Source organism: Haliotis rufescens, unplaced genomic scaffold (genome assembly GCF_023055435.1).
Source record: "Haliotis rufescens isolate VD_foot unplaced genomic scaffold, xgHalRufe1.0.p SCAF_16, whole genome shotgun sequence".
NCBI classification, from domain to species: Eukaryota; Metazoa; Mollusca; class Gastropoda; order Lepetellida; family Haliotidae; genus Haliotis; species Haliotis rufescens.
In genome coordinates, this window is record NW_025963846.1 from 10,066,757 (window position 1) to 10,086,676 (window position 19,920).

General features: G+C 40.9%; 1 protein-coding gene across 1 annotated transcript; it reads right to left on the reverse strand.

Annotated features, from left to right (window-relative positions):
- Positions 1 to 8,766: 8,766 nt before the first annotated feature.
- LOC124134572 (ras-like GTP-binding protein Rho1) lies at positions 8,767 to 12,526 on the reverse strand. Its single transcript, XM_046499479.2, has 2 exons — positions 12,369 to 12,526; positions 8,767 to 9,242 (listed from the first exon to the last, which is right to left on the reverse strand). The coding sequence occupies exons 1-2, from the start codon at positions 12,522 to 12,524 to the stop codon at positions 8,823 to 8,825; spliced, it is 576 nt and encodes a 191-aa protein (XP_046355435.2). The 5' UTR covers positions 12,525 to 12,526; the 3' UTR covers positions 8,767 to 8,822.
- Positions 12,527 to 19,920: the final 7,394 nt, after the last annotated feature.

Consider the following 19,920-nt stretch of genomic DNA (forward strand, 5'->3'; position numbering starts at 1 on the left):
AATGTGGGAGGAAAGCCCGAAGTGATGCAGGTCTCAGACGTTTACCACTTCGGTGAAACCCACGAGCACGGGTATGGTGCTGACAACCCTAGAAACATAATCAGGGCGAACCGGGATTCGAACCCACAATCATAGTTTTCTGGCGTGCCCAAGGGACGCAACTCTGCACAGCGAATCGCGGTGCCTCAGACGACTGGGCCATCCGTGCCCCCCAGTACAAACGAGGAATGGGCATGTCTTCAGAGTAGAGAGTCATGTCAAACGTTGATAGTACTAATGCATGATTTTGGCAGAATTTCTTCCTCGGTTAACATACTGACCCGATATGTGGCATTGTTTGATCGACCGTTTGTCTCTTATACCAAGTTCTGTTATCAAACAATAATGTAGTGATGCTTATATATAATGGTTATGTTATTGTACGCCTTGTCACTGGGACTATAATTTGTTGATAATACAGTGATTTTGTGTGGTTATATACTGATTTCACAATTAAGTTCTGTCCGAACGGATTTTGGGGTTAACCTTTACATTTTAAATGCAGAAATCACTTCGTAACAATATGCATAAAGAAACATATCAACAAAGAGGGAGTACAGCTGATGCCATGGGGATGCTTAACGGTCTTACCTTATTCCTCAGATTCCACATCAATTACAAATTGAGTAGCATTGGTATCCCAGTCGTCTATGTCGCTGTAATTTACTGTGCAGAGTTGCATCCTTATGCGTGACTTAATCCAGTGATCAGGGTTAGAATTCCAAATTCACTCTGTTTATCATCCTTGACCTGTCAACAACATACTGGTTCTCAAAGCGTTAAACCTAACACACTCACTTATTGTTCTATAAATGACGCTTACATGTGCACCATCGACTTCGATGTCAACTATGTAAGTTTCCGAACCTATTGGTGCGTATTTAGGAAAGTCGTCTGTAGAGAACAGCAGGCATGTTTTCCGACAAGCACCGTCACCCACAATCACTAACTTCTTCCTTTTATCCATTGCCACGTTGATTTCTGCGGGTATTAGTCTTCACTAAAGATATCCTCAAATGGCATGAATGGTTGAGAGGTCACTTATTCTGTTAACGCCGGACATATATTTAAGAAATAAGCATTTCGTATTTTGTTTCGTCCATGCTTCTGCATGTTACTTGCATTGACAGAGGATCATAATGGGAGATCAAGTATGTGATCCAGTCATCAGATGAATATAAGCAGCACAAAAGCTGTTGTGGATTCAATCTCTATGACCTGGCATACCTGGCTCTCCGGCATGACTGGTGTGAGCGCATAGTCATATCTTTCGCCGTCAGAGGAATACAAGCAGCACAGAACCTGTTAAGAATAGAACATTGTGAAGCACACATGTTTAGACCTTCCTACTTGTATGCGGTATACATGCATTTGGGGTAAAGGCTCAACAAATCATATATAACAGACATTCATATTACTGTCTGAATATTTCAACAGTTTGTTTAAGTAATGGTCATTCTACGACTTTCGTTTATTGAATGAACACCAATACATATAAAGGACTTATATGTTAAATATAATACGTCAGGGAATAACCAGTCTGGATTATTGACGAAACAGGTGTGTAAGAAAATGTGGATATCGCTTGATCTCACCCAAGGATATCTCCTGTGGGAGCCAGTTTTGGATGATAAATTTCTATAAATCTTTAAATATTTCTTTTCAATTTAAAAAAAAGCAGCACCAGAACTTTGTCAGTCCTTTGATTTTTTTTATGATAACTAATTTTTATGATAACACCTCGAGAACCAACAACCCAAGTTGACACTGCGACCCCTCCGGTGCCGGCACGCCCATCAATGTACAGCATGAAATGTGACATGGATATATAACTGTCACCGTGGTCGTGTTTACCCATGTCACGGTCTTGTGCCGCTCTGCTTCCGGGATTTACTAGTATTTCCGCCACATCTTGGCAAAGTCCGGCGGTCGTCATTGTATAGTGTGAAATCATTGTGTGTTAGAGATTTAGTCGCCAGACTATTTCATTCTCTTGTGGTCTAATGGCAGTCTCAAACCTTGAATTGACTTGATGTATGTTATCTCATAATGTTCGCTACCTTATTCTTGCATTAAAAATATTTTGTTAATTATGATTTTCAAACATTAACTGAATTTATATGTACATTCAGATATTTCTCATGTATTAATGCTCAACTTTGCCTTATCAAATAATTGTACATAGTTTGTTGTATATCCTTAATGATGCCGTTGGATAATTTATGTTCAGCGCTTTATGTTGATACTTACATCTTCAATGTAGATATTGTAGTTAGTTTGCTATTCGTGTTTTCCCCGTCTTTAGAAACACACGCTGGCTTGGCGCCCCAGTCTGTTGTATTCCCCGGCGGTCCAGGAGAGGTTGTCGCCTCCGACGTCTGCGCGCTGTGACTGAAATTTGAGTCTGTTGAGACTAGTTGATATTCAGACGTAATCGTCTCTTTTGTAGTCTAAGTGACTTATTCTAGGGATAGGCTCTCAGTGTTTATTTCCCGTCATACTCAGCCGAGGTTATTCACTTACTTGAGTGTTGAGTTAATTGCCACAGGTGTTAATTAGTCGCTGCCGACTTAATTGGCTGTCTACGGTTATCTCCCAAAACCCCTACATCCCTTTTCCCCTACAACCCAGTTCCCCTACAATTAGTTAAAACAACACGCGGCATTTACCTGTCTGGCATTATGAACTCACCTAAGAGAAACTGAGATGAGACGATTTACAGTTGAGATGAAAAATGAACATTTTGTTATAATGTATTATGAATTTTGAAAAATGAACATTTTATTATAATGTATTATGAATTTTGAAAAATGAACCTTTTATTATAAAGTGTTATGAATTTTGAATAATATCGTAATCGTAATTAAATATTTATCTCAATCTATTCGAGTTTCTTGGGTTGTTCCATTGTATGAAATAGGTAACAGACTAGGGATTAGCAGTGCCATGGACCGTGAACTTTGTTGTCTTAAGCTGTAGGGGAAATGGGATGTAGGGGTTTTGGGAGGTTACCCTGTCTACGCATCTGATCGGTATCTTGTCAAAGTGTTGTTTGAGCTGCTCTCCTTTTTACTGTAGTAATACAGTTGTTTGGCTAAACTGGTTGTATATTTGCGCTGATGGAATTGATATCTGTCAGCGCAGATTGGGTCTGTCTTATCTTTTATTATCAACTATTAGTACAATTAGCCGTTATTAATAAACCTGTGTACCTATTATCACGTTTTCTTTATTACTTTATTCATATTTTATGACAGCTCTGATCATTGGAGCACAGCTCCGTGACATTAGCACAAGGAGAAATCACCTAGGCGTTATAAACCATGAGATGAGGTGAAATGGGGTTTAACGTCGCGTCAAAGATTATTGCACTTATATAGCGACGTGCATGCACATGTATGTGAGTGTGTGGCTGCTTGTACTAGTCCGGACTGATGCCGATTTATAGTGCTAGCTCACTGAGATACCATGCCGCAGTTTAACATGGATACCACAATCAGACACAGTATACTGACTCCGAGCCGACCAGTCCTTGTTTTAGCCCCTTAATGCCGAGCGACAGACAGGGTAACAACAAGTACCATCTTTTAACGTCTTTTGGTATGACGCGGTCGGAGATCGAACCCCGGATCTTCCGCTCTCCGGGCGGACGCTCTACCAATAGACCACGGTGGCGGTCTATTAACCACGATGGCAACCTGTCACTCATGTCCGTATCTGGGCCAGGGAGATAATTGATTCCCCTTTAAGATATCGAAATCACGAAACCTGGATATGTCATATGATATAGTCCGACATTAATGACAGCTATTTCTAATGCTAACGTAAACAGTAGAATGTTTTTTAACATTCTGCTATACCCGAACTATCGTTAATGTACACTTACCTTGTAATGTATTACCGAGTTGAGAATAATGTCCTTTCCAGGCAACCACAGTCAAGAAATATATTATGCTGTAGCACCGTTAAGATATTTACAATGGCAAGACAAACCAAGGGTTCAAGAAACGCCTGATCTCTGAAAATGTCTTTGGGTATTGAAAGTAACAGTCCAAATATAGAGCAGGGTTGCATCAAAAGATGCCAGATCAATGTTGCGCCACCGGGCCCATTCAGTTAATGTGCATGTTAGATAATATGATTTGAATACGCTATTGGGTACATACAAAGAGTAATAAAATGGTTCTCAAATGCGTCCCTCGCCATATACATACCACACCCATAACAACGCATCCAGGTCAACGCAGTTTAGACTCACAGTCTTATAATATTTACTTCTGTAAATTGGGTTTTAATAGGTTAAAAGTGAGTGAGTGAGTTTGGTTTTACGCCGCTTTTAGCAATATTCCAGCAATATCACGGCGGGGAACACCAGAAATGGGCTTCACACATTGTACCCATGTCGGGAATCGAACCCGGGTCTTCGGCGTGACGAGCGAACGCTTTAACCACTAGGCTACCCGACCGCCCCTATAGGTTAAAAGAGTTGTTTACAGTTTACAGTTGATATTGCATTGGAATGGGCACTTGTTGTTCCAACATATGACATGTATCTAATGAAAGATAAGGAACAAACCACGACAAGCAAGAAGTTCAGACATAGCAATCAACACATCGTGTATTGGACCTGAATACTTTTCCACTTCTCTAAACCCCGGAAACACATTACATGTCGCATAGCTAATAGCAACTGAATACATTTCCTGTTCTCTAAATCCTGAGGACATGTCCATTGTGCTGGATTCCGAAGCTCCATACCAATCCGTACAAAGAGATATATATGGCTGGGTCCAATACATGTACCACCAAATTCCTTTCAAAGAATGACCAGGGGCGGTCGGGTAGCCTAGTGGTTAAAGCGTTCGCTCGTCACGCCGAAGACCCGGGTTCGATTCCCGACATGGGTACAATGTGTAAAGCCCATTTCTGGTGTTCCCCGCCGTGATATTGCTGGAATAATGCTAAAAGCGGCGTAAAACCATACTCGCTCACTCAAAGCATGACCGTATCCTTTATATAATCAAATTGTTGACTTTCTTTATATTCGCAGATAGTATTTGAGACAAGAGGAGTTAATACCATGTGGATTCTAAAAAAAACCTGGTCTTTGCTTGAGGTTCAGCACAGTTTGTCAAAATGAAAGTATATCTCAATGTCATCTGAAGTTTACTGAGAAAACAATATGTGAAATGCTGGACTTCCTCATTAAAACATCGATTGGAAATCTGACATTTTGACAAGAAGTAGGCATCACAGCGACAGAAAATGTTCTTTCTCAAACACTTTCAAATACAGATTTAAGTTGCGAAACATCGCGTTGTCGGTTCTAAATTATTTAAGCAGGCGTGGCAGTATATTCGACAGTAAACTGACGACAATGTAGACACAATTGCTTGACAATGGTATACGGATCTATACCTAAATGTCGCCCTTACAGTAAATAAAGAACTAGTTAGCCATAAATTGTGTCTACTTTGGCTTGCTTGACAACGGCATGACGAATTATATCTATATAGATCTATATAGTTAGCAACGATCCACGCCATCGGGTACAATGTCACGCAAACCAACCAAGTCACGAAAAGTTACCATTGATAATTCGAACCGGCTGTCAGCGGATCTTGGCAACTACCAGGCAAGCAGCATAGCGAGTTGCGGAGCAGCTAGATACTAGAGTGAGAGACTGTTTGTTGTTTCTCGCCACATGCTACATGACGGCGATCTGTAAATAATCGAATCTGGACCAGACAATCCAGTGACTGACATCATGTGCATCGATCCACGCAATTGGGATACAATGACATGCATCAACCAAGTCAGCGATCCCGTTAGTCGCATCTTACGACAGGCATGGGTTGCTGAAGACCTATTCTACCCCGGATCTTCACGAGTCGAGTGGGTGACTGACGGAGTGAGTGAGTGAGTGAGTGAGTGAGTGAGTGAGTGAGTTTGATTTAACGCCGCTTTGATCGCAATTTCAGCTCTGTCACAGCGTGTCAACTTGATGTGGGGAATATGTTGCCCAGGAGCACGGTCATGGTGCTGACAAACCTTGACGATTAAACAGGCAGAATCTGGGATTCGAACCCATGATCATAGGTTTCTGCCAAGCGAATTGCCTCTCGTCACCACTGGCGGGATTATTAAGCAAATTAATAGAGTTAGTGAGTTTTACGCCGCTTTTAGCAATATCACGGCGGGGGACACCAGAAATGGGTTCACACATTGTACCCATGTCGGGAATCGAACCCGGGTTTTCGGCGTGACGAGCGAACGCTTTAACCACTAGGCTACCCGACCGCCCCCAAATTCATAGAAGCGACAACAGTCATTCCATAATCATAAGACATCGCTGCTAAAAGCCGAGTCGACTGTACGATTTCGACTATACCATGAACCTGTGTTTATGAATCACTATCAAATAGTCACGAGTCCAGGTGCCCCACTGCTGGCACCCGTTACTAACACACGCAAAGGCAAGTCAATTGGTCACCGGAGAAACACGGGAATTTGTACAACCTTGTTCTAGTCAAAATAGGGAATTGTATTGGACATCATTTTTGTCACTGATGCGTCAAATTTGGAAATGTCCTCCATAGACCTTTTTGAACGCTTTACTAAGGCCTTGAATGCTGTATCCTTAATCAAACAACTTCTTAGCAAGAGTTGCGTTTCGGTCTTTGGAGTCTTGGCAAAAACAGCATGCTTGATTGCACCTCAAAAGTTGTGAAATGTAGACACCAAGGGCTGGAGCTGCAGAAATATTGCTCTACATAAAGGGAAAGTTGAAGTCATTTCTCTCGTCATTTAGTCCTCAAATGTCTACCATACAAGCTTCACTGAGGCCTTGAATGTTGCAATCCTGATCAAACACCTTTTGAGCAAGAGTCGTATGACAAACACAAAAGTCGCATAACAACCACAAAACTGGAAACGTACTTAAATTACTTTATTATTACAATACAAAGGTGGAAGAACGGGTAGACGTGTATGACGAGATGCCAAGACAGACAGCCGCAGACAGCAGAGATAGTAGTATCGATACAAGAGCCCACACCCATGATAGAACGGAGAAAAGCAAACGTACGGGTTACGGAGACTGTCGAACGATCACTCCTACATAATATGTACAATCACATTCCAAAACAAAACGCATACAAATGTTTACAAACTGTTTTGTCATGGTTCCAAAAATAGTTAATTCAGTAAAAATAAGATACACTTTGTTCTGTTTTATTTGAAATGTATGAATTGGTTACACCACATGCAGACATAAAAAAACATCATTTAGCATGTAACAATTAGACGCCTCCCCCACCCCACCCCGTCCCCCAAATAAGTAAAGAAATTACGAAAAATGGGGGAAAACCTTTGAGTTGGATCTCGTACTCAAATACCAGTATTGTGCCCTAGTGACCTGGGCATATCTACTCCATCATAGTTGTCAGAAAAGTCTAGAAACTGGTTAAGGGCAAATCACGTAAAAGAAATATTATTTTTCATATATTAAGCTAAAGGCAACATCATATGTACCACCGTATACGAGCTTGCTTCCTTATTATAACATAGGGTGGGTAAGTTGTAACTCTAAACACAGACAGGCAGACAGGCAGTTTGAGTCTCATCCCACTTAGATATAAAAAAATGTATACAGCCTATGTAAAACCGACGGACAACTCCATACGGAGTTATATAAGACTAAGATGGATACACACTTAAAATTTCCATTAATTTTTTTTCTCTATATATCTAATAAGCAATAAATACACATTTTTCTCATGCTTGTTACATCAAAAACGATTTTACAGGACTGACTTTCTGTTTTAACATAGTACCGCAGAGTGTGGCCGTAACGCTGCACATGTCACATGATGCTAAATAAAACAAACCTTTTTAATATCACAGAGATAATTACACTTACCATATACCTCGTGGCCTGTAACCAGTGTCACGTTCCCCATTGTGGTCAGGACAATATAGCAGTACATTTCGTCTTCCACAGTTTCCGTATAGTTAAACACATTCTTTCTTGAATTGGGAGGTTGCTATATCGTCCTGTCTCCACGTGTATTGGAGCAGTGCCACGCCCGAATTAGTCAGTTCGCTTCTGGGGGATCGTTGGATGGGGCGTGTGACATAATTGTCTGCGGCATATACATTTTTGAAATTACAATACAATCTGAGTTTATTGCCGCCACAGCGGAAGCTACCAATAGGTTGTGTAATAGTCCGATTTGATATACCGTACTGATACCGTGAAAAGTTACAATTGACTGAAGAAAATTCGGCCACTCCTTTAACAGTTATATTCTTTTTACAAACTCTAATATTACAGTAATATATATACGTATTAATCTAAAGTATGAAAATTACTTATGTTTATTATTGTCTTTACGTAAGAAATAAACGACTCGTGGTCGTTGTTTATCGTAAAATAAAACCCTGCAGGGAGAATAAACCATGATGGGCGCAGCTAGCTCAATAGAATCCGATCTCGGCAATGTCGGACAGGTCTATCTTTTACACTGGTGGGTATTTTCCGCATATTCTCACAATCATCACGTCGACGACCTGTACCTTTTTTCCCAATGACGATTGTCATATCTCCCCGCTTTTGGAAGCGATCGTTCGGCCATCGCGTTATCTGCTTTGCCCAGCTACATCTATTGGAACAACTCACTTGTTACTCCAATATACGACGCCATCAAGTTGCGTGCATGTGATATGTTCCTCCTCCCTGGCAGACGTGCATTTCCCATGCAGGTTGTTGCAGTTCCAGAGGTCTAAAGCAAGGTGCACTTGTCCATCCTCTTCTTTACTGGCAAGGCAACTCTTTTGGCTGTTTCAAAGACTTCCCTAACCCCTTCCTTGGTCTTGGCGGAGCACTCAAGGTAGATAAAAGCACCTATCTTCGCTGCCATTGCAAGGCCTTCTTCTGTTTTAACTGGTTCTTGTTTCATCTTGGACAGTTCTCTCCTAGTGTTATCATCATTCCTGAGATCCTTTTTGTTGCCTACTAATATGATAGGTACATTAGGACAGAATTGCTTCACTTCTGGTGTCCACTTCTTTTGAATATTCTCTAAACTGTCGGGGCTGTCGATGGAAAAACACATAAGGATGACATTTGTATGTTCATGACACAAAGCATTGAGTCTTTCACATAACCTCTGTTCATTTGTATCCATCAACACCAGCTCAACCTGAAACACAAAAATGAGAAAATAGTCTTATCCTTGCAAGTAAATACAATGATGATGAAGAAGAGTCTTGTTTAATACTAGCAGATTCTAGATGACTGACAATATTAAATAAACATTAATGTAGAACTGACATTTCAATTACTTGTATGATTTATCCTCTATTCTTACTGAACTTATGTGTGTGAATACAGTAACAGTCTTACAGAAAGTGTTGAAACAGATTAAGGAAGGAACAATAACAGATACAGGTTTTTTCCATGCCGTGCATTTCGGTAGAAACTGATGCAGTTATAAGATACAGAACTAGGCCTCTGCCCTGGACAGATTCAAACATAAGGAAGGGCATAGCAGATTTGCTACAAGAAGAAATCCCATACATGACATACATCTCTTGTTAGTATCATTGTTTGGATATTTCACCAAAATGTTTAGCAGACAGATTCATGTACTGTAACTTTATACTAATGTTATGTAATGTAAAATTATAACACAAGAAGCAAACTCTACATTTCTACAAAACAAAAGTGGATTTGATGATGAAATATTGTGGTAAACCTTAAGTTGAGAACATCCTGACAACAGTTTAGGCCATTCTAGTAGCTTACACAAAATAACTGGTAGGCTGAAACACTCTGCCACAAACATGACACCACACCTTGAACACGGCACACACATTTTCCATTTGGGGTAGAGATAAACTGTGTGAAAAGAAGATGACCTGACAATAGAATTCCCCTCTTAATGACAAACAGCAAACTGATAGATAAACCATGTAAATCAATCAAAAGGGAGATAAGCCATAGAGCCGTGAACTCATACTACAGAAACACTTCCTGTTACAGCTTGGTGAACTACAATATCTCCATAGACACTTTTTAATCTATCAAAAGGTATAACAGACTAATGTACAACGTGAGAAATGTTTACAATCACAATTCAACAAGCTATTCTCATTACTGTACAACTGGAAAATTCAAACAAAATCTTGTGTAAGCAGACAATTTGACATTGGAATAGAGAACTAGTGGTGCAGTCTGCGATTTTACCCAATGTTCAATTCTAGGAAAATTATGTTTGGTCCAGTAACCTTTCTCAATAATAGTACATATAATAACACTAAACTCTAATGAAAATAATGCTATGTTCGGGCTTGTAGTCTCAGATGTTTTCAGTATAGATTGGTTTTGTTAACAGTCATGTGGAAAAAATGTTTTACATTGTTACGTTATATTGTTACGTGCGATTCCCAAATTGAAACAATATGTTAACCCAGAAATCTGTCCGTAAAAGAACCAAATTAGAAATGGTGTCACAGATTTGTTGAACGCTGCCTCTTGTCCCCCAAAACAAATCAACCAAGCTTTACATGAATTTTGAAAAAAACATGCAAACATGAAAGTAAACTCACCCAAGAACTTAGGACCAGACAGAAGTAAAATCAAAGCTGCCTCATCATAAGACACTCAAACAAGACATGTCTTTTGTCCAAAAAAAATAAATAAACCAAGCTTTACATGAATTCGGTGATGAAATGAAAGCACCAGCTAAGCATTAACTGGCGTAATCACTGCATTATTTAAAGAGTGACGGACACCCAGCGGGAAATTCACACCAACACAACCCGCTGCAGCAGCACACGACACAGGCAGGGAGACACGGGGAGCACTAGTCCCTCCTCAACACAGTGAGTTTATCGTACATGTTCATATACATATTATGTCCCTTGAAACATATGTTGTTACATTTAAGCATAATCATTCTAGAATGTCTAATATTTCATTGAAGCAAACAAAATCACCAAAAGTTCACAATCGGTTGTGTGCAATTTCATAATCGGTTGTGTGCAATTTCATCATTTGCATTTAGCTCAATGAATTGATTCATTTCAAGCAAGATCAATGTAACCGTAGTATGTGTTCTCAAAGAATAAAATACATATTGATCAGTTATGGAAAGATTAAAATATTTGTGTCAAAACTGTGCAAGGTACTCGTTACAGTGCAGAAAACATAATTTCAGCAGAACACAGTTGAAAAAGCAGGATTCTGCACTAGAATTCTACTGCAATTTAGGGTTTTTGTTCGGTTAAAAAGCACACTTAGGCATTGCGACAATCCATCCTACTCAAAATGAGGTTGGGTGAAATTGGGTTTAACGTCGCGTTGCACTTATATAGTGACGTGCATGCATGCATGCACGTGTACGTGTGTGTGTGTGTGTGTGTGTGTGTGTGTGTGTGTGTGTGTGTGTGTGTGTGTGTGTGTGTGTGTGTGTGCGCGCGCGCGTGCGTGCGTGCTTGCGTCTGCTTGTACTAGTCCGGACTGATGCCGATTTATAGTGCTAGCCCACTGAGATACATACCATGCCGCAGTTTAACATGAATACCCCACTCAGAAACAGTATACTGACTCCGAGCCGACCAGTCCTTGTTTTAGCTCCTTAATGCCGTGTGCCAGACAGGGTAACAACAAGTAGGGGCTTGAAGTTGGCAGCGGGTTCGTTATTCGTTTTTCGAACAACGAAAACCAAGCCACCACCGGGTTCGTTATTCAAAGGCTGTATATTAAACAACTGCAGTACTGTAGTTGTTTAATATACAGCCTTTGAATAACGAACCCCGTGCTGGCTTGTTTGTCGTTATTCGAAAAACGAATAACAAATAGCGAACCCACTGGAAATAAGGTCGTATCTTATATTTGTTATATATACCAAGTCTGAATAACGAACCCGGTGCTGGCTTGTTTTTCGTTATTCGAAAAACGAATAACGAACCCACTGGAAATAAGGTATCTTATATTTGTTATATATATATACCAAGTCTAAATAGCGTACCCCATGCTGGCTTGTTTTTTGTTATTCTAAAAACAAATAACGAATAACAAACCCACTGGAAATAAGGTATCTTATATTTGTTATGTATATCAAGTCTGAATAACGAACCCTGTGCTGGCTTGTTTTTCGTTATTCGAAAAACGAATAACGAATAACGAACCCACTGCTAACTTCAGGCCCGTACAACAAGTACCATCTTTTAACGTCCTTTGGTATGACGCGGCCGGGAATCGAACCCCGGACCTTTCGCTCTCCGGGCGGAGTTCTCAAAATGAACAGTCAGCACAAACTTACCTTTTTTCCGCCCACTACAAAATCTGCTACAAAAGTGTCAAAAACAGTTGGCACATTAACTTCAGGGAACTGATCTTTGCTGAAGACGCTGAGAAGACATGTTTTACCACAGGCACCATCCCCAACTATTGCTAGGTTCTTTCTTTTAGGAGCCATGGCTAGTTACTTCCTGAAAAAATGAAACATCACTATGAGTACTAGTAAACAAACATCACCAATGTCCATGAGTACAAGTAAACATGCTATCAGTGCACAATGATGTTCACGGAAACAGCTGATGATACACTAGTAGTTCAAATATTACTAATGTTTGCACATCTGGTCGTACAAATGCAACGATTTAAGTCTAAACATACCCTTTAAAATGCTTTTCTAAATATTACATTACAGATACGTTACCCTTTTAGTCTCTGCAGTAAATATAATGCATATTGCTGGATGTCAAATACAAATACTGTATTTTAAAGCTATTGACCCATAATGATTATGTACTGAAGCGAATTACCATAAATAAGATAGTGATTATTTTCACGGTACCTTTGCCATTCAAATTATCAAAGGGTAGGAAATACTTAACAGATACGTTACCGGATATGGATTTGGATTGTTGTTTTGTGCCGCACTCAGCAATATTTCAGCTATATGACGGCGGTCTGTAAATAATCGAGTCTGGACCAGACAATCCAGTGATTGATATCATGAGCATTGATCAACACAATTAGGATGGATCTCACCGGATATGGCAGCTCATTTATAGGCATGTGGCTTATACATAGATTCTCTTCCCCTACCCACAAAACCAGACACAAACACACGCTGTGCGTCCCCTACGGCAGTAGCCGAAGGCCTCTAACTGTCCACACCATACACATTTTATTCATTATTGTATTCCTCCACGAACCCCTCTGGTTTCAACCGATAACCACCTGAGGTTTCTTGCTCTGACGCCACAGTGACGTTGTATCTTACTGTAAGATTATTGGCGAAGAGCCTTTCCTGCAACGCCCCATCACCAGCTTCTGAAATTAAAGCTGCTTGCTTCATGGCTAGACCGCAGGCGAGAATAAACTACCCGCGCTATGAGGTCACTCATATACTCCATACAAGCGCCCACAATACACTAGTTCCTCTCTTTTGTATCTGGTTTGCGCATGAAGAGAAATCAATTCCATTCTAATTCATTCTATTCAAACGAAAGAAAGTTTCTCTTACCCTACCTACAAACCAGACACAAATAACAAACACACACTGTACGTCCTCTGTGGTCCTAGGCGAGAAACAAGGAACGGGCAATTGTTAGCTGCATCACCGTTTCATTGTATTAAACACACCAATCCCATTCGTCACCATTCGCCCCTTTCCTACCCTGCAAGAAGATTCGTCCCCCTATCGATGAATGTTATGTGCGAAAATACGACAAACCAATCAGAAAGCGCGCATGATTTCAAGTTATTCGTCAAAGAATCCCTCAGAAATAATTTTTGATTTTACATATGTCTTGCATCTAAAAATATACCCAAGACACAGTTACATGTGTTCACTCATACTGTATAATTCCGCATGTCTATGTATATTTAAATTGCATCTGAAATATATAAATTATAATATATGGGGAAATATATGTTAACCATTAGGCAACGAGTTGACAATTGTTTTAGGTATGCCCGTTTGCGCTAAGACGGAACCCGGTCGCAAAAATGGCCACGAGAGGGGCACGAGTCCCTATTAGGCTTGTCCCGGAATAACACGAGTTGGTCACGAATGACACCAACCCATTACCTATAGTCCTAACGACTTCGACACACTGAGTCTGACTCAAACATCTTTTACATATCCATCCTTGGCCTTCTCACTGCGCCAGGGCTCATGACTGTTCTCATTGGGGCTAGTGATTCCAACAATAACAGCTATAAAATGCATTCATAGCTGGAGATATACTATCACAGCTTTGTATCAATGATTATAGATAAAGAGCACAATGCAAAGGTACTACTGGAATAGTAAATGATAAACCGTGAGATTCAGCCAAAAGCTGGAATCGCCTGATACCATAACCATAAGGGGCGGTCGGGTAGCCTAGTGGTTAAAGCGTTCGCTCGTCACGCCGAAGACCCGGGTTCGATTCCCGACATGGGTACAATGTGTGAAGCCCATTTCTGGTGTCCCCCGCCGTGATATTGCTGGAATATTGCTAAAAGCGGCGTAAAACCATACTCACTCACTCACTCACTCACTCACTCACTCCCATAACCATAAGATTTAGATGGTGAAGCAGATCTTGCTTCACTTAAGCTCTCATTCAGTGGATTTATCTCTTGTCGCAACCTCTCTGGCAGAGTGGATATGACATCACCACACACACACATTGTAATATACATGAACCTGAAAGAAAAACATGTTTTGAATCAAATCACCCAGAACAATCTATATACAATGCTAACATTGGAAACTTCAACAATCATCAACACCAAATATGCCACCTCCACAATAACCCTTGACATATCTTTGCATATAGGTAACCAGACCAAATCTTTGACTTGCGAAATATAACTTGCATTTGGACACAGTAAAGGCCCAGAATGCCATCTAGGCACTACCAATGTACCTCTGGCCTTACACTTAATCACGTGCATCAACTCTCGCTACCAAATACACCAATCCAGTTCATTTCACCACTCCAGTCAACAGTAAACGTATCCACTGTTTCGCAACCTGGGTTCCAATGACGAGAATCAAAACATAAACTTTATTATTGTAATAAGATGCAAATCTGTCAATAGAATGAGGACCCCATTTATCATCTATCCATTTGAACACAATCTGCAATTCTCAAATCATCAGTGTCGCATAATATGCTTAGATAATCTTCCCAATCATTGTGGGAGCGAGGAATCCATTCCATTTCCAAATGAATACAATACTGTAGGCACATCTGGAAAATGTCTAGAGCCATGGACTGAAGTAAAAACATTCATACTCCCGTTCTGCACAACTGAAACCACGTTTTGGTTGTATGAACCATTTTACTGTGTGGAATATTTAAAAAACACAAAAAACCCCTGAGAAAGCTACTAAGTACATTTGTACCACGACAACTACTTTGAGCTCCCTCCACGTGGAGTTAATCTGCATTTCACTCACTGACCAATATCCATGAGAAGCACTTCCACTGAATGAACACAATATCACAAATACCCTTGCCACCAGCATCACTGTAGCTATCCTAGTGGGGGAACTTTCAGCGCGCAAGGACCTCGAGTTATACACTGAAATGTTGGACCACCAGAACCTAAGTTGTTCATAACTAGTAGGAGATAAATAGATCCTTTCATTCCAAGATCTTGCCTGTAACACATCAATAGATAATGCCCTCGTCATGTGTTGACTGACTGAACAATAACTGGCTTCATTGCTATTATCTGACGAAATACTCCGGGCCGCTAACTTACTCTTCATTTCTACAATGATTCAAATACAACCCTTGAGTTTACTAATCTTTCTATCGGGTACAGTTAACGTAAAATGTGGACGCAAAACCCGAGCCATTTTAAGCGCCGTGTGGTGACCACGACGACTTCTCAACACGAACGAGTGAGTGAGTGAGTTTGGTTTAACGCCGCTTTTAACAGTATTCCAGTTATATCGCGGCGTGTCAGCTTAATGTGGGAGGAAAGCCCAAAGTGATGCAGGTCACGGACGTTTACCACTTGGGTGAAACCCACGAGCACGGGTATGGTGCTGACAAACCTAGAAACATAATCGGGGCGAACCGGGATTCGAACCCACAACCATAGATTTCTGGCGTGCCCAAGGGACGCAACTCTGCACAGCGAATCGCGGCGCCTTAGACGACAGGGCCACCCGTGCCCCCCTCAACACGAACGAGACCAGATTGAACCAGATCACCTTTGACTTTTACTGCTGAGTCCCTGCAACCATTATTCCACAATCAAGAAATGTAACAATACCAAGACTATCATGACGCCATCTGTTTTACTAACTGTCTGGCAACTTTTGTAAAGATTTAAAGAGCTGATGTCAAACCAAATGACAATACTAGCCAGGCTCACGAAAAGCTAGGATAAGCAGTATGCTATAGAAACATTTCGAAGTGATGGTAAGCCGAATTTATATCAAATTTAATATGACAGTCATTGGCATTAATATACATTAAAGCAGTTCCCCAGTCCTCGTATTTCACTTAAAGCTTGTAAGCGTGTTTGTTAACAAGGGAGAGATCTAATAAGAGTTTTCTTTTCCCGATGATTAAGTGAGTGAGTGAGTATGGTTTTACGCCGCTTTTAGCAATATTCCAGCAATATCAGAAATGACACCAGAAATGGGCTTCACACATTGTAGCCTGCAACCTCGGGGTATCGCGGTACTTGTCATGTACGTTAACGGAACAAAATGCACTCACTAACCTTTATGATTATTCGTGTTCTCTATATCAGATATCATTTATTTTATCAAACTATGCATATTTTACTGATAAAAGTTCATTATTTACATTAGTAGCTCCGAGTAAAAGCTGGGCCTCGCGCTCTGTTTGACAAGGGAGAGAACTCCATCGTATTACGGTACAGAGAAAAGTTGTGTATGGAGGTCCGAATTGGACAAAAAGAGGACATAATTCTACCAACCACTTGGTATGATCATGCCAGACATCAGTGATTTGTCCAGACAAGTGCAAAGACAGCACAAGTAAAATTCTAAATGTGTTATCAGCAATAGGTATTCAATGCATTTTTACCAAAAAGTAAGAGACAAATATTTTTATAAGTCAACAACAAAATATCAGAAATGATATTTTAAGATTGTTTAAAAAAAATTGGATGACAATAATTTGTCACAAAATGGAAAAATGTTAAATGTCAACAATAAATATATAAAAAGCACTCCTAGTATGCCCAAAGTACGTATTTATCTTTTGGTTACTAGTGAAGAACGTATTTCTAAGTCTGGCATTATGGCCCTAATGATCTCCCAATAGATTCTGGGCACAGAGCGGGGGAAAATGTACGGACTACGTAACTTCCGTTACCTTATTATTCTCCATGAATATCCAGATGATCTAGTTCAGGTCGATAGAGAAAGTTTACTTGGGGAACTGCGGGTTATATCGTTGGCCATTGATAGATTGGGGTAAGGCAATATTACAACAGATGCCATAAATATGTATCAACGGATTAATAACTCCTTACTTACAGCAGACGGAACATTCCGAGGAAATTGAAATTGTTTACGAAGTGAGCACTTCCTTGTTACTGATTTGCATTAATAGACAGCCGCTAAGAGGCGTGTCCCGCGTGAACTATCGGACATTACAAATGCCGCGATACGATGAATGCCGCGATACGATGAATGCCGCGGTACCACGGGGTCCGAGTATAATCATGTCGGGAATCAAACCCAGGTCTTCGGCGTGACGAGCGAACGCTTTAACCACTAGGCTACCCGACCGCCCCTCCCGATGATTGAACAGAGACGGAAAGGTTATTCACATCATGTGGTCTATCAGTACATTCAACAAGGTCTTTTCCGAGCAAATCTTGTATTGATCACATACTAATTCGCGGTGGTTGATTTGTTATTTTTCAGTTCCACTGACAAAGGCGTGGAATAAAAGAGTGTTTTATAACCATGTTTGATAGTATCTAGCACAAAGTCAGTACATCCTATTTCCTCCCAAAAGTTGCTACAAAGTCTCAGACGTCCTCTAACTCTGATTTCAGCATCACACTGCTCGTATACGTAGTAATCACCAGTGCGTTCAATATCTTATTTACCTTGCTCTGTTATGTTGGTCTTGTTGAGAGCACACCTGGCTGGCTGTGATGCGACGAGCGGGTGATCTCTCCTCCAGTTTGACGGATCTCAGCACGTGAAGCACGTGCCTGTTCTGTACGAAGGGTCGCTGCGACATGACATGCTGAGTTGGAAGGGAAGCCAACGGAGAAAACCTGTCAAACGTGGATCGCTTCTTCTCTGGCTTCAGCTAGGAACATATCAATGTTTTCTTAGGAGAACAACTGTGATACAAAAGGTATCAGGTTTTTTGTTGATCTCTATAAAAGCAAAACCGCCAAGGCGCCAGTAATCATATGCGCATGTCACAGCTTACAGTCCGTTTGACTCCAAATGAGAACGATGAATTGCAAAATAACTCGAAATCCAGAAAAGTGTATGAAACATCAATACGGTACTTGACCATGAATACCCTGTACCCAACAAAATCTGAATTTTGTTTATTTTAAGACCCATGACGGATGAAGTTCTTTAAGAAACTATCATGTAATTTTGTATAGAAATGTGTACATGACACGCAGGGGGACAAACCGTGGAAGGAACAGCGCAAGCACGCATGTACTGCACGTTCTGTGGTAGGGGAAATGACAGAGCGTTAGGGGGGCCGTCTCATGATAATTTCAGTCGCAATCTGACTCACTCATGCCATAGATCTCGTCGTCGGAACTGCTGGTGCCTGAACCGACTGCCACTATTATAGGTTGGACTGTTGCTGGCCGTAGTCCATCTCGTGACCAATAACATGGTTCTATCTCGTCAACGACTGTGGCCACACAACGCCTCCATGTTTCTACTGTTACCCGACCAAGGGATTCCTTTACGAGTTGTTCAACGTCTCGTAATTTGAACGTTGTGTTCGATCGTCCAACGTCACCCTTGACGATGCCCCATACCAACTCAATTGGATTCAGGTCGCAGTGATAAGATGGCAGTCGTAAGACAGCGTGACCCTGACCCTTGATGTAACTGTCAACTTTATACACGGGGTGAGGTTTCATAGTTTTGATGATTTCATAGAGCTGTGGTTTCGTCGCTCGAGAAGGAAAGGTAATGTTCCTCCGTTACAGCCAAGTAACCATGTCTCCTTTACGGTTATTAGAGGTTGGAGTCTTGCTTTCTGGATCCTGCACACTATGATACGGTGCATTGTCCATGACAATGAGAGACTTGATAGGCAAAGCAGGGACTAATTTAGCTTTCACCCACTCCAGAAATGTGGTAGTCCCTGTTGTCTTTGGCCTTGGCTCTAAAGACGAGGTCACAGTCTGAGAGAAAACCCTGACTAGCACAACCAGCATGGAGAACTATGAGTCTTTCACCCTTTACCATTGGTAACTTTCTACAAGACTCCTTACAGTCACCACTGGGTACCCACTGACTGCTGGCTGTGTGTGACGCATTTACCCATGTCTCAACTAAGAAGACGGGCTCATATCCTTCTTCACGTTTCTGCTTGATGGTACGAAGGTAATGATTTCGGAGACGAACAATGTCAGACCGTTCACACAACACAGCCATATTTTCTCCAGTTATCTTTTTGTATTTGTAACCAAATGTATGCAACAGCTGCCATAGTTTGTACTTTGTAACACGTAAATCATGGTCAGTTTCAAGGTGTTTCTTCAAAATTCTTAGGGACAGGTACTTATTTTCTGAGTGCAGTTTAACAATTGCACGTCTGACTTGATCCCTCTGAAAACTGTCTAATTTATCAACCTTGCGAGGTTTTGACATGTTCCCTATC

Coding starts and splice junctions, on each gene's coding strand:
- LOC124134572 (XM_046499479.2), bottom strand. CDS start 12,524: ATGGCTCCTAAAAGAAAGAACCTAGCAATAGTTGGGGATGGTGCCTGT. Junction 9,243..12,368: donor TTGTAGTGGGCGGAAAAAAG/GTAAGTTTGTGC, acceptor TTTGTGTTTCAG/GTTGAGCTGGTGTTGATGGA.